The 15,732-nt window shown below is 42.2% G+C and overlaps 1 protein-coding gene and 1 pseudogene across 1 annotated transcript; one reads left to right on the forward strand and one right to left on the reverse strand.

Moving 5' to 3' along the window:
* Positions 1-726: 726 nt before the first annotated feature.
* Positions 727-6,843, forward strand: LOC137271768 (uncharacterized; annotated as a pseudogene).
* On the reverse strand, positions 6,665-13,788 carry LOC137273671 (uncharacterized). The gene is made up of 4 exons (XM_067806464.1): positions 13,292-13,788; positions 11,208-11,487; positions 10,852-10,941; positions 6,665-10,062 (listed from the first exon to the last, which is right to left on the reverse strand). Exons 1-4 carry the CDS (start codon positions 13,529-13,531, stop codon positions 9,638-9,640), a joined length of 1,035 nt encoding a protein of 344 aa, XP_067662565.1. The 5' UTR covers positions 13,532-13,788; the 3' UTR covers positions 6,665-9,637.
* Positions 13,789-15,732: the final 1,944 nt, after the last annotated feature.

A 15,732-nucleotide genomic window follows, 5' to 3' on the forward strand; every position in this document is an offset into this window, starting at 1 on the left:
GCCGATGTGACGTTAAATATGAACACACTCACTCACAACTTTCCTTGATTTCTCATCATCTGTTTCCTCCTTGGTTTCATCATTTGTATTTAGTGAGTCTTATATATCGCGTTTCGGAGTGGATCCTTACTCCGTTATCAGGCTAAACGTTATATACTTCATTATTGACTCACAAACGTCAAGAAATGTCGATCAAACAATTTTCCAGCGTTTTCTTACCCCGAGTCTATACCGACCGGGCTACTTTAATTGAACAAATTTTCCTCTAATTGAAGGCCAGTTTCCAACCCACTGTAATACGAAAGTAGTTCTGAAATTTATTACATTTCTGCTTCATCCCGCCATACCCATCCCGACGTCTTACAGACGGGACCTGACCCGTGAAGATCCGGGTTAGAACTGATCTTCAGTAATGCATGCTCGCCGTTAGAAGCATGACGGGGTGACGGATGACTAGACTGACGGGTGCGGTGGTAAGGCACGTGCACGTGTTATGGTATCACAAATGCTTAGATCTATGCTCATGATGTTGATCACTGGATTGTCTGGTCCAGACTGAATACAAACCGCCATATAGCTGGAAAATTGCTGCGTGTGACGTTGAACAACAGTCAAACAATCAAACAAACAAAAATGTCAACAGATGGATAATACAAATCATATTAAATGGTCTCTCACTCTGACATGTCTATATCCCTTTCCAGTTTTACCTTTTCGCACCTGATTATGGGGGATGATCTGTCTCAGAATTCCGAAACAGAATCCATGTCGACGCTTCGAAAAGGTGAACATGGTGATCCTAAGGCAGTTAGCACGACAGCATAGGAGACATGCAGGGATCATTCCGTTCCATCATTACAATCAGTTGCGATTGAGATCGAATCCTTTTCACAACAACTGGAGATTGGCATATCTATGGCTCCACCCCTTTCAAAAGGAAAGAAATACCACGTCTTCTTTTCTTATGAAATTAATGACCGAGAGTGGGTGGAACAGGTTACCAGCAAACTGGAGTCTCCTGACTTTGGGTTCAAATGCAGCCTTCACGAGAGAGACTTTCATGGTGGCAAGCGTATCATTGAAAACATTACTGAACACATCCGTCTGTCGGAGAAGACGGTGTTGGTGCTGTCTCCAGACTTCCTACAGAGTCATTGGTGCATGTTTGAGATTGAGATGGGGATGATCCTGAGCATGGAGGAGAGCCAACCGCTGGTGGTGCCTGTGATGGTGAAACATTGCCCTGTACCTGACAGTATCAAGACCCTCACCTACATCGACGCAACTCCTGGCACTGACTGGTGGGAGAGATTCATTGGGGCCATAGTTTCTAGAGGTATTCTTCATCCATACTGGCATAACGCTATAACAGATATTTAGGACTCCATCATTTTAGCGGTTGGTATACTTACTTTTTCCCCTGAACAAATCAATGTATGAAACAATACTTATTTTTAGTAAAGTATGTGCTGAAACTTTGAAAAATGAAACTTTGGATTATCTTTTCTTCATTATGACCCCTCAACGCGTTTTGCATAAAGGGAGTTCAGGCTTTCTTATCACGTAGATAAATTTGGTGTTTAAGTGGCACCTTTTGGTAGCTTTTTATTTCTGAATAAAATAGTTTTTGTGTATCCATGGCAACAACTTTGACATCGACTGAAATTGATAGTAATGCACTTTTCCTAACTGTTCAATGTTTCTTCACAAAATGTGGCACACAGATAGGTCTGGTGGTGAACTGGTGCCTTTTGAGTGTTACTTTGACTCCAATGGCATGTAGTGTCCCATAATTTTAGAACCTTAAAATACTCTCCTTCCACTTTGTGGGTATTAAAAAATCCATAATTTCATAAATCAACAGTACCACTCTATTTCCGGTCGCGTATATTTTTCTTAATGTATTGTTATACATAGTGAACCCTCAGGCTTCTTTGCCAACTCACTCCATTTCGTTATTATAATATATTCACATGCTCTATTGAATAATAAATATGGTTTCAAATATATCAAACCGTAGAGGCACTAATGCAGTCTGTTGATACACACGCACACACGCACACACGCACACACGCACGCACGCACACACACACACACGCATACACACACATTGCGCATGTAGGTTCCATTTTTTTGTCTTTGTGAAAACACATGCTTGGTGGAAGGGAAAGGGTTTTATTTTGGTAGCATACATTTTACAAATTCCAGATTTTGAGGTTAGATGGTAAACCTATTTGAAGAAAGTAGTTAGTTTCCAATTACAGGTGCCAATACCGCATGGCAACATTGGGCTCATCAAGCCCAAGTAAACATTACAGAGAGGGAATTAGTTTGTGTCATGAACACAACCCAACCAGTTTAAAATGTGTTTAGTTTCAAGGAGGTAAATCGGAACTCTGTACGTTTTGTGTCCAAGTTTGAGTTTTGAGAGCACCCATAGAAAGGAAAACATATCAAACTGAGTTTACCGATAATAGCAAATATAATGCATTGAGGCAATGTTTATTGAATCGATAGAAATGCACCGTTTATGAACATGGTATTACTGAGCATTATAAGTGTTATTTTAATGTTTTTTAGACGACCTCCTCACCAACTACACTGGTACCAGAGACGTGACAGTCCGGCCTCGACACGGTGAGACGATGACCATTGTGTCTACTCCAGGGAATCATTTATAGTCACATCCTAATCCAGCCGTTCACTGGATTCAACCCACGAAATACTTTTCACTTTGACTCTTCTCAGGCAATATGGAGAAGCTTACTGATAGCGTCCATCGGGAGAAGTTATAAGGGCTCCGTATGTTCCCGAGGCCTTGCTGAGTCCAGGAATACAGGTTTACAAATCCTTCTCTCCTTTGATGGAAAAACTTTTAGCCACATCCCATCTCCCCAAGCCCCAACAATTCATTGTCATGTTATTTCTGGCCGCACACAATATTTGTACAACGTGAACAGTGTTATTGATTTTGTGTTGACAATCAAGTGCTCAGCACATTGTTATCCCGGATATCCCGAACTTGACTGTTATGCGCCGGGAAGTTAGAATCACCATTTCCCCCCATCTTCCTCCATTTTCGTGCTGGGTGAACATTTTTGAACAAACTCACTTGCCTATGGTGAGACCACATGTATGACATGTGCTTCGTTGAGGGGGCAGGATGGAAGTCCTAGAAACTCTCATGAGTCAAGCCAACAAACACAGTGACTTATCCAAGGAATCTCGACGTTGCGACGTTGCGACGTTGCTTAACTTAAACTGATTTGTAATCATATCTGCCACATTGTCAATTCCGGTCAATTCTCATTTCAGATACCCCCAACTGACTTGATCCGCTCTGCAACATGCTTCTGCAAACATCTCTATGACTACGGACCTTGTTGTGTACCAATTCTTGTAGTGCTACTTATTGCAGGCTTCCTTATTATGCTATTTTTAACATCATCTTATATTCTTATCTACCTCCTTGGCTTTGGTGACTATCATCCAGTTTTCATCGTTGTTCCAAGCTTAACTCTTCCGTGGATAGTGTTCATTGTCGGTTATTTCATACGGCGATCGACTGTAAGTACACTCACCAGTAGGGGTTTGACGAAAATGCGCCAAAGAAATGGAGATGCCAGAGAGATGTGTTCATGGAAACATATTTTAACGTTACATAGCATATTAAGACAACATATTAAAGATGTTATATACAACACGAGGTCGGTTTTCCTTCGGATATGTGCAAGAATCAACAATATATGTTTTTATTGGATGTAGTCTTCCACATAAATGACAGATATTTTTGTTTTCTCATATACCAACAGAGGAAAAGGAGGATTCGAAAAGCACTGAGTGAAGCCAACACAATATTTCTGAAATACAACATCCTCGTGGGATTCAACATACAGATGTCTGGCCATTTTACATCCAGGACGTTTGTGAGTATACCATATTTACATGTCTATATTACTCATTGAACGCCCATAAAGATCCGGGTTAGAACTGATCTTCAGTAACCCGTGTTTGTCTCAAGAGGCGAGTAACAGGCATCGGGTGTCAGGATTGCTGATATGATTGACCGAGTCATCGTATCCCAATTGTGCAGCTCGGTGCTCGTGCTGTTGATCATTGGATTGTCTAGTTCAGACTCATTTATTTAGAGACTGCCGCCATTTAGCTGGAATATCCCTGAGTTCAGTAATAGTCTATTCAGAAATAGTCTATATAGCATCCTTGTCTGGTGATAATAAGATATTTCTGACGATGTGAAATCTGCAAGTGACATCTACGTATTTTGAAAATATTAAATCTGATTCAATCATGATAAACATACATCTATCTCTGTATCCCTCATTTACTCAGAGTATCTATATTAAATATAACTTTGTTTGATGCAAATGAGATAGATCTTTTCATCTTACATTTAATTGTGGCAGTAGCTCAGATCCATCTTGAAAGTTTTAAGTCTGATTTTATGAAGATAAACATCTCTCTCTCTCTCTCCCCTCTATCTCCACCGTCCCCCCCTCTCTCTCTCTGTCTGTCATCAAACAGTTTTGCCTTTGAGTATTCATATATCTTGTATTCTTCAGCACCCTGATTTTATATGATACTGATTTTCATCTCCAGTTTTGGTTTTACAATCCGGCTGATTGCAAGGTGGGTACACAACTTAGTTATCTATCACGTGAAGGATTTCATCGAGCAATATAAAAGGGCTGGATGACTTAGACTATCACATGACCTAATGTGATTCCCGTTCCTTACCAGTGGACAAAAATGACTTTAAAGTAGAAGCCGCAGTGACTTAAGACACTCATACTTTCCCAACCATAATCGAGGAGGAGTGCTTTATTATATTTATTATATATATAAACTATCAATGATGGGTAATTAGATGATCACGCTATGGAGGTACATAACAGTCAATTGAACCGCTCTTAAAATCAATTCAACGACAGTAACCCTACCTAAAGCTAGATGATTTAACCCGGGCATCTTTGTCCGGGAGGTAGAGCGTGTAAATGTAAGAGATGCTGATCCAATCTGGCTAAGGAAAACATTTGGACAATAAAGTTGATCTTTGACGATATTTTTCAATCGATTTCAAACACCTGTCATCTGAACATAAATACTGATGTTAATATAGAGCTAGGAAAAAGTAAAATATGGGAAGAGGGCTAACTTACTAAACCAGGAAATAAGTCTTACAAAAAAAACCCCAAAACAGAAAGTTAAACCTGGGAGCAAACAAAAAACTCAAATACGGTAATTCCGGGGAAAGAAGCCGTGACTTAGATACAGTGACAAGCACCTTGTAGGTTTATATTGATGAATAAGCGTATTGAACAGGACAGATCATTATATGCCAGATACTTCTCAATGTAACAGTAGTAGTCCATAAAATGAACAGTCGCAGGTTATGAGTTAGTGGTGATTATTATGCATTCGCAGTTCTCGTGTGAGTAATCTGGGAATTACACGTCGAGTTGATGAGTTTGGAGTTGGAGGTTAGAATGTTAAATACTTGATGAAGTTGAACCGGAAATACAAGAGTGACTTCATTGCATCTGTTGTCTCGACATAAAAAATAATACTTGCTATGCTAACACATACCTCTTGTAATGTATGATGTTTGTGTGTTTTAGGATTCCTTGGCACGATTCCTTGAAGGTAAACACAGGGGGGATGGGGGGTGGGGGTGGGGGGTGGGGTGGGGGTGAGTACACACGAGTCGCAGGTGAGTTACATCATTTTACGACTGAGATACCCATTCCAGTGTTACAAAGAAATAGCTGAAACATATTGGGACAAAGAAATCAGCTTATGATAAATCAGCTTATGATAAATCAAGCTTTGATCCACTGCTCTGTAATGAGTGAGTGAGTGTAGTTTTACGCCGCACTCAACAATATTCCAGCTGTATGGCGGCGGTCTGTAAATAATCAAGTCTGGACCAGACAATCCAGTGATCAAGCATGAGCATCAATCTGCGGAATTCGGAACCGATGACATGTGTTAACTAAGCCAGCGAGCCTGACCACCTGGATCCCGATAGTCGCCTCTTACGACAAGCATAATCGCCTTTTATGGCAAGCATGGGTTTGCCGAAGACCTATTCTGCCCCGGATATTCGCGGATCTGCAATGAAACGGTGCCATCTGAAATAGTTATGATTAATCAGGCTTTGATGCATTGTTTTGCAATGTAACTATGCCGTCTGAAATATATGTTAAGCTCATATATTTCTGTATGAGCACGTCCACCGCGTATAATACAAACACACACACACACACAACCAAGTATAACACAAGCACAAGTGACACTCCCCACTTAGCATAACACAACCGCGACTGGCACATCACTCCAAACGACACAGACTTGTTGGTACATACCCATCAAGTTTAATGTCAACAGAACTGGTACACTCCCCCCCCCCCCCCAACAGAACTGGTACACTCTCATCAAGTTTGATATAAGCAGATGTGGCACACCCCTATCACGTTCAATATAAACAAAACTGGCACACCCCACAAGAAAAGGACAAACGGCAAGTATAAGAAACACAAGTGACACCACGTCCCACCAAATATATCACAAACACACGTTAAATTAAAGTAATACGCTGAGGAAAGCAACCCGTTTAGCCTAAAGATTTTACTTTTGTTTTTCTTTACACAGGAATATGCCTCTCAGCTGATTCACCGCGATAGTGTGAGTTACACTTCCGCCTACCGGGGAGGTCGGTTGAAGCTCAAACATGGCGTCAGACACGTCCGTAACGCCTGTTGTCTCTGCCAGTACATTGAGGAGCAGTACTGTAGGGGTCGGTTTCCCCCACTTGATGTTGTTTGATTGTGTGTATTTTATGTGGATAATAATGAGTGATTGAATTTAGATTTACGGCTGCAACCATTCAAGGTCCACATCGTAACATATCTGCAGACACTGTACACCGTCGTCTGAGGGCAGCAGGGATCAGATGTCGACGTCCTTAAGTCGGACCGATACTGACGCAATATAACCGCCAACATCGTTTACATTGGGTTCGACAACATCAACGTTGACGACGTCAAAATTGTTAATTTCTGATGAGTTGGGATTCAACATTTCACACACCGATGGCTGATTCCGTGTACGGAGACAACGTAATGGGCGTTTTGCCAAGTGCGGCGTCATGGAAGCTGGCTGCTGGGTAAGGGGCGTCATGGTGTGGGGTAACTTCAGAACACGTCCGCAGGTGTTTCGTCAACTTGTGAGAGCCCTAACCTACCGAAACGAAGTTCTTCAAAACCACGTTTTACCGCTTTTCCAGGCCCAGCCTCAGCTCCATGTTTTCCAACTGGACAAGTATCGTCCTCATACAGTACGACTCTCTATGGACTTCCTGAGAGGGAACAACATTGCTGTACTGACCTGGCCCTCTCTGTCCTCGGATATGGCGCCCACAGAGCATGTTGGAAGTCGGATCGGTCGGAGAGTGGAATCAAATGTCCCAAGCCTTTTCCTGCCACTTGTTGACTCAGTGAGACGACGCTGTACTGCATGTATTGCAGCCACTAGGGGTAACACCCACTCCTGAAGGAGATACTGTTTCGTGACAATTTTTTTGCGTTTGGGAATGGAGTGGTGACAAGTGCTTTTCCGATAAACGGGGTGTTGTTTTCCCCAGAAATTACTACTCATTTCTTCAACGAATACTTGTCTGGTGTTTTTTCATAATGTAAAGATTATGTGATCCTTAAATTTACATTTACTGGCATTTGAAATTCGAGTTGCGTCTCTTTTGCTGTTTAGTATGTATTATTGTGTCACAGGAATTGTCGGGAATGATTGGAAACGCATTATTTACTCACGCTAATAACCAAGAAACAGTAAATGCTCGAAGCAATTAGTAAATGATTGGTGTGGAATCATTTAATCTGATGAGTCCCTGCATTCCATCTGCTTATGATGCACTCCTCTACCAATCCCAGTCTATTGTATTAACATCTCATCCTTCATTGCAACGCCTTTATTTGTAAATGTCTGGCTCCCATTCACTATCCTTTGTGTACCAACTGGCTTTTTCAGCATACTGCTTCACCAGTCCTGGCATTATGTTGTGTCAATTGTGTTTTCATTATATATTAGGTTATCTCATTGTTAATATATATATATCCTTCATTGCATGCTTCACTCCAGCTTGACAACGGTAAAAGAATCTGTATCGAAACGTCGCACTCACGCAAAAAAGAAGTTGTTATCCAAAACTTCTCAAATGCCACTCAAACCTTGTGTCAGGCAAAGTGACATAAACCATCAGGCACTTCGAATTAGGGAACCAAAGACCAGGAAGGCGATCAAACCAAAAAGAAAGCAGTGATATAGACGTTTGGTCTGTCACGACTTCTCCACCCTCTCTCACTAGTATATCTTTGGTGGTGGTGATGCTTGAGTAGTATTGGTAATAAGGATACAGGGCGGCAGAGCAAAATCGCCTGCAAATTTGCAGGGGAAAACAAGAGAGTAGGCACCTGTTACACATTTAGTTTTTACTTAATTAGGAGCTGTATTTTTATCACCCAGCAAAAGTGCACCCCCATTAGAGATATTGTAGGTACATGGTATAACCAAAATGCCAGGAACCAAACTATCGCTTGACGCCTATGACGAGATCCAATCGGGTCTTCTATCCCTTCGAGAAGCAAAGAAGAAATAGCACATATCGCAAGCCAGATATACGAGAATCCGAGGTACTTCTGACTTCGAAACCCTGTTGGAAAACTCCTATGTTTTCTTTTCCGACCGAGAGAAACAAATCCTGGGCTACACCTTCTACGAGCGATACCAGATTCCTCGGCAATTTCTCGAACTCTATTTTACTGTTCTTTGACAATCCCAGGTAATTCCTGTTATAGTATTGGTATAGTGTTGGGATTCCTGGTATGTATTGGTAAAGTATTGGGATTCCTGGTATAGTATTGGTACAGTATTGGTATACCCGGTATAGTATTGGTATAATATTGGGATTCCTGGTATGGTATTGGGATTTCTATATGGACATTTGTTTTATAAGTATAGCATATACCCAGAAAACTATGCCACCCAAAAGAGACTTGTCTTCGGAGGACATCCAAGAAATACGCTCCCTTCGCGGTTTGGTCACTCCAAGTAAGGTCAAAAAACGCTTCGGTATTCGATCCCTATTACCTATACTTCTTGCTTGAGGTTTTAGAAGAGGAAAAATGGAGAACAATAACAACACTAACAACGACAAAAATAGACCAGCTTTTGTTTACATTGACCATGCGTGTAGGAAATAGCATTTAAACATTTTTGGAAATTATTATTCAACATTTTGACAACCAGACCTATTCCATAAAAGGCCCTCAATAGATCCCGCTCTTATTTTTGAAAGCATCAGCAAATTGGAGTGATGATTTCTAAATTCTTGGAAAGAGCTTGCGTAGCATCAGGAGATAATTACTGACTTTAATATTTCGGAAACGAAAATGTCTAACAACAGGCAGATTCAAACGCTGCATATCTTAGCACAATCAATCAATTTCCCATTTCTAAAACATTTCATTTACAGTGGTAAGCGTGCATGTCCCGCATGTATAATCAGTGCGAATAATCACCTTGGCATAAGCCTTTGAGTGAACCTTCACCCAATCTGCAATCCTTGAGGCAAGCACTGCAGGTATTCCTGATGCCAATGGTTGCCAGCAGGGCAATCTTTCAAGAAAGCATTGCCGATCTCGTCACAATGGTAATACTTAGTCACATCCGAGGGATGCGGATGGTAGAAGATCCTGTCGCGGTCTGCATTACCACAGGGGTTAAAAGAGTGGTCGGGCATGGTGGGATGGAGGACAGGCTTTGCAGTGACCAGGGGCCGGGCAGTTGTGGGTGGGACAACATTCCCGCGAACACAGGAATGAACGTTGGGGTCGCTGCTGTAGATGTAGTGGGGAAAACACTGGAAGAAAAGCGCGGGCTGATTGGCTCTACATAATACGAATCTGGTCCGGTCGGCGGTGTCAGGTATGTATGCGACGGAGCCGGCTGGGCAGCTGAACGTCATGGTGTCTGCAAATCGATGAAGTATACATTACATATTATATTCCCTTTCAAAACCCATGGAGACAGAAAAGATCACCCTTACCTCATGGAGATGTGGGGACGAAAAGAGTCACTAGTACCGCTTGGAGATTTAGGGTGCGGAAAATATCTCCGGTACCTTATGGCGATTTGGTGACAGACGCACCAGTACCTACTGGAGATTTGGGAATAGAAAGAATCACCATTACCTCATGGACATTCTGGGGCACAAAGGATCACCAGTACCTCATGAAGATTTAAAGACATAAAAGATCGCCAGTACCTCATGGAGGTTCAGGGGCACAAATATATCGCCAGTATCTCATTGAGATTGAGGACAGAAAGATTCGCCAGTATCTCATGCAGATTTGGAACAGAAAGCATTGTTAATTGCCACTGGTTTAAATGAGTTTCGTCGTAATCAATCTTCTGCTCAAATGCTGGTGCAATAAATGGACACTGCGAACAGTTTCGGTTGTGTCTACTGGTCCACCTTTATTCTATGACAAAAATCAGGAGATGTGATAAAGGCATCAGAATATGCGACCAGAACAGGGCGCTGCTTCATGACAGTCTCGTAATCTTCTTTGAGTTGATAACGGTGTTAGAAGCTACGCCGAAACGTCACAAGTATTATATTATAGAAGTTGTAAATCCATAGAACTCTCCTTGTTGTTCGCGCTCGTAAGGTAAGATATATCTTGCTCCGACACACAATGGGACTGCTTCAGATTTTATATAGACCATTAACAGTGTGAATTACGATGAAATACTTACAGGGAGTTAACATCAAGTACGCCGTACTTCCAGACAGTGCGTTGAGACACGAAGATGGACTTGCAGGGCTTGCGGGATTTGCAGGGGTTGCTTGAAGGAAAGTTGAACGAAGAATGAAGAAACCTTTCGCAACCATGATTTGATACTGCACTGATATTTGGACTCGAATACAGATTTGAATTATTTTGCAGGTCTTAATTTTCTTGTTTATTTGTAGGGACAATTCGAAGCATCAGGAGTAAATGGCTAAATGAACTGATGACCCCCTTCTCCATAAGGGATCTCATATCTTTACCCATTGGCTGACATGTCAGAGCAGCATAGCTATGTTTGATACCATGCTCATTTCTACTTACTGGATTCAAGCTGTTTAGAAGCTGTGTAAAAGTTGTGAGGGGAATGCGGGTCATCTCGGAAGTATTTCTTGTAGTATGAACCTTGATTCTCCACACCCTGTGGGAGGGGTTCGGTAATGGTGGACAGATAGAGAGCAGCAGCGAGTCCGGAGTACAGAGGCTTCCTGAGATCTGACCACTGAACTGTATTCCAGTCGATGTTGAAAAGTGACTGGACCTTGCCGATCAGGCCACTGCTGGTGCTAGAACTCTTGATCTGGTTGAACTTGTCTTGGTCAATCTGATGGAATATATACTTAATTATCACCACTCCATCATAGACACTGATGAGGTCAACTGCATATAGTACATACTCTAGCATGTTACAGTTACATGGCATGATAAATGAACACCACGAAAGATTTCTTAAAGTGTCTGTACATTCGTTCAGACTATCGATGTCCAAAATAATCACCCATGACATTATGCACTGGGGTACCTTTACGACAGCATTTGATCACTTGATACAGTTGAAGAATCTTAGAAGTAGAAACCACAATGCACCACTGTCATGTGGTGTCGTGTGTTAGATCTTAAGATCCGTGAAGATCCGTTAAAATACTAGTAGGCCTTCAGCAACCCATGCTTGCCATAAAAGGCGACTATGCGACTACCAATTGCGCAGACCGATGCTCATGCTGTTGATCACAGAATTGTCTGGTCCATACTCGATTGTTGACAGACCGCCGCCATATAGCTGGAATTTAACAGCTTTGTGTTTCTTTTGCTGTTCATAGTAGTATTAACATAAATAAATGATGCCAAAATGTGCATTTGAAAAAAACAATTGTTTACTGAGCAGCCTCCATGTCGTCAGCGCTTTGTAGGTCCATTCTTTCACACATGGAGTTGTGGATGAAAGCCACGCAGACTGAAATGTCGCGGCTCTGCCGTAGCGAGAACGAACTATTGAAGTCGTTCGGGTTCGGTGAAACCCACAAATACGGCTTTGTTGCAGACAATCCTAGAATATCATGTCGGAATTCAACCCACGATCTTAGATTTCTGGTACAGCAAAGGGGTGCATCTCTGTAGACATCCGGGTCATCCGTTTTCCTGTTTATCACGAGCTAATAAAGGCTGGTTAGGGTGCAGCGATAACGAGAAAAATCTTGTACCGTCGCGCGCCCTTCCTGACAACGCAGACTTCTCCCTTGTCACTTCAACGAATGCTACTGTTTCTGTGCCCGAAAGAAACGTACCTGATTGCCAAGGTGACCCCACGACTCAAAAGGATGTCACAAAATACACTTTTTTATAACTTCGAAGATAACTCTTTAGGTGTTATTAAGAAGCTGGTATGACGAGATGATGGTAGTGTTAGCATCTGCACCAAAACGTTGCAATAAAGAAGTATGCGATCCATAAACCATTATCCTCTCACTCTTCAATATCGAAAATTACTTTAGAACAAACATGCTGGTACAAACTTTATGATAACAGGCACGAAATATATTTCATTTTGACAATTTGATGTAAACTTTCAAATTCATGCCAATGTAAAAATGCATAAAATGAAAAAGAACTCGGTTCCCTCCAAGTCGTTGTTCAGGCAAAACCAATCATAATTGTTTACTTCTTTTGATCTTTGAACTTATTTGTTAATTATAGGTAGTTATAACAATACTACACAGCAACCATCTTGAATGGGGAGGCGAGTAGTTTAAAGAGGGAAATTGATGTACCACTACGATTTGTTCAAGTTTAAAATGAAAAGAAAATCGTTCATATTTTGATAGCTCTTTTCGGGACTCCTATTAACCCAGAACCTTGACAGAAAGTTGTATCAAGACTGGCAACAGGAAGTAAAGGACTTTATCCCTTTATACAGATACATGTGCATATCACGGTCGTCCCTCTAAATAGTCAAATTGTTCCATTTCTACAACGACGAAGGCCCTGTTTCAAAAGGCGCTTCAATATCTAGGAGTTAGCGCTAAGATCAATTTGTCTGGCGGAGCTCCGTTCTGTTCTTATAAGTGGTTCCAGAACGTCTGGAGCTTGGAACCTGGAACCTTGAACCTGGAGCCAATGCAATCACCCACCTGCCATATTCCTCCATCATAGCCAGGTCTGTAGGTCTTAGTGTCTGTTCCATCGCGCGTCTCCACGTACGCCAGACGTCTTAGGAATTGCAAGTCATCAGAGAAGAGGCAGGAATCTCGAATGAGGTTGGCTACAAACTCAACGACATTGGTACCGCTTCCGCCTGGTACTAAAACACTGTTTGGAACCTGGCCTCTGGCTTGGCCCAGAAGGACGAGAAATGCTACGGCCGCGAGCATTACGTATGGTTGGAGACTCGGGGACGCCCTTTAGGAAGACTGAGTGGTGTCACAGTTAAATACAGGGAAGGACGATGTCACATGGCTTATCGCGAATGTCGTCGTTATGTTGAGGGAAGTATTCATTACACTGTAAGCTGATATGGAAACGTGTGTTTAAAAAATTATTATGTTACCGCATAGACGTTGAGATATTTTCTTTCTAGTGTTGATTTACAGGAGACGGTCTGCTCGTGTCTGTCTCATGATCAGTTCGCGAATAGCTTCAACTTTGCGTATGCGGTGTTAACATTCGTAGCTACTCGCGTCTTTCCGTGACCTACAAGACGACTCGAAACACCTATCGAACTCCATTATTGAGAGGAATCATGGCACACCATTTGAGCCTAAGTATAGTTATACTCAGTACTTTTCGTTACATTCCACTACCGAGCCTCACAAAACCTAGTAGGAGGTCGCGTCAGGCAACTTATCAATCAATCCAATCAAACGCGGGAAGGCCGAACGGATTTAACCAATCAGACATCGGCTACTGTTTAGAGTTTGACTTAAATAATTCGCTAGTCACTGACACTGACTCCTCAATAAACGAACATCCAGCCCGCAGTATATGTGCTTAGGGCTTTTTGATGACATGGTTACCTTTAGTTAACATTTCCGCAAGCTGACATCCTTGAATATTAACAAAAACGTTATTTTCACCGACTGTTTACTCACTGTTGACATTATTGTAGCGTGCTCCATGTGCATTGTCCGGTAGCGATCGCATGGAAAATAGCATCCCATTTTCGCTATTTGGTAAGCTGTGTTCTGATTGGTCAATCTCAAAGGTTACCTGACGCGACCTCCCATAAGGTTTTGTTAGACTCAGTAGTGGAGTGTAAGTTTACTTAGGTTGCACACCATTCCGAACCATGAAAATGGCGGCACCGTCAAAACTTGGCTAAACTATGCAAAACACAATTTAAACATAAACTTTGGGCTGAAGTATCAGTTACTTTTAACACTGTAACGTCTTCACGGAGGGAATTACTGTATAGTTGTTTTGCCCATGGGATGTGTATACGATATTCTGGGCGCCATGTTTGCAAACACCTTTCCTTGCTCGTGGTACCAGACTATTATTATCTCCGTGTCCGTTAACGCGTACGTTTGCGCATGCACAGTGCCCAGTCGTAAACAGGGCCACGAGCGGTTTATGAGACACCATCCAGCTTGCCGGAATGACATGAGTAGTTACGAATGCAACGTTAAGCAACATTCATTCACTCACTCCAGTCTGTAATGTGGAAGGGTGGAAGAGTATTTCCAATTATTCACTAAACAAAGACGTTTAGGTTCAAGATATTGATATATAATTGCGTGCTCCGTCTTTACAAAACTCACTTCAAATTATTCACGTCCCGTGACTTTTCATACTTTTTCAGTATCTACCCATACATTAACGGGTGATGAGTCGAGGCAACAGGGCTTTGCCGCGACTTGTGAACGTTTTCGTATCGCATCTCGTATGAGTGTGACTGAGTGGAGGCGGCGGGGTAGCCTAGTGGTTAAAGAGTTCGCTCTCCACGTTGTAGGCCTGGGTTTGATTCCCCACATTTGCACGATGTATAAAGCCCATTTCTGGTGTCCACCGACGTGATATCGCTGGACTATTGCTAAGGACGGCGTAAAACTAAACCCTCTCACTCTCACACTACGCATAAACCTGTCTTTATTTGTTGTTTATCGTCGCACTGGGCTGTATGCTGGAGGTATAAACATAATCGGGTCTGGGCCAGACCATCCGGTGGTATAAAATGGCTTGCGTCAACCAAGTCGGCGAGTCTAATCACCCGACCCCGTATGACGTTTCTTACGACAAGTAATTTTACTGAAGAGTAAAGTTCAATTCTAACCTGGATTTTCGCGTATGCTCCCCTCCTGAGTCAGAGTAACCAATGTAAGATGAAAGAATAAATGGTCCCTAACGACACGTACGGAGTAGTACACGTGGTCAGTCTAGCAGTACAAAGGTGAGGCCCAATAAGAATCGGTGTGCCCCCACAGTGCCAACTTTTGGAAAATAAGGGATTAAGTTCAATTAGGTGTTAAATTGGCTTAAGGGTGATAAGAGGATTAGGGGCTAATTGGTAGTGGGCACTGGGGCCCAACTAGGAGGGGAATTCCATGCCTCCTGACAAGTGAGCTGCAGTTCACCT

Source organism: Haliotis asinina, chromosome 2, assembly GCF_037392515.1.
Source record: "Haliotis asinina isolate JCU_RB_2024 chromosome 2, JCU_Hal_asi_v2, whole genome shotgun sequence".
NCBI lineage: Eukaryota > Metazoa > Mollusca > Gastropoda > Lepetellida > Haliotidae > Haliotis > Haliotis asinina.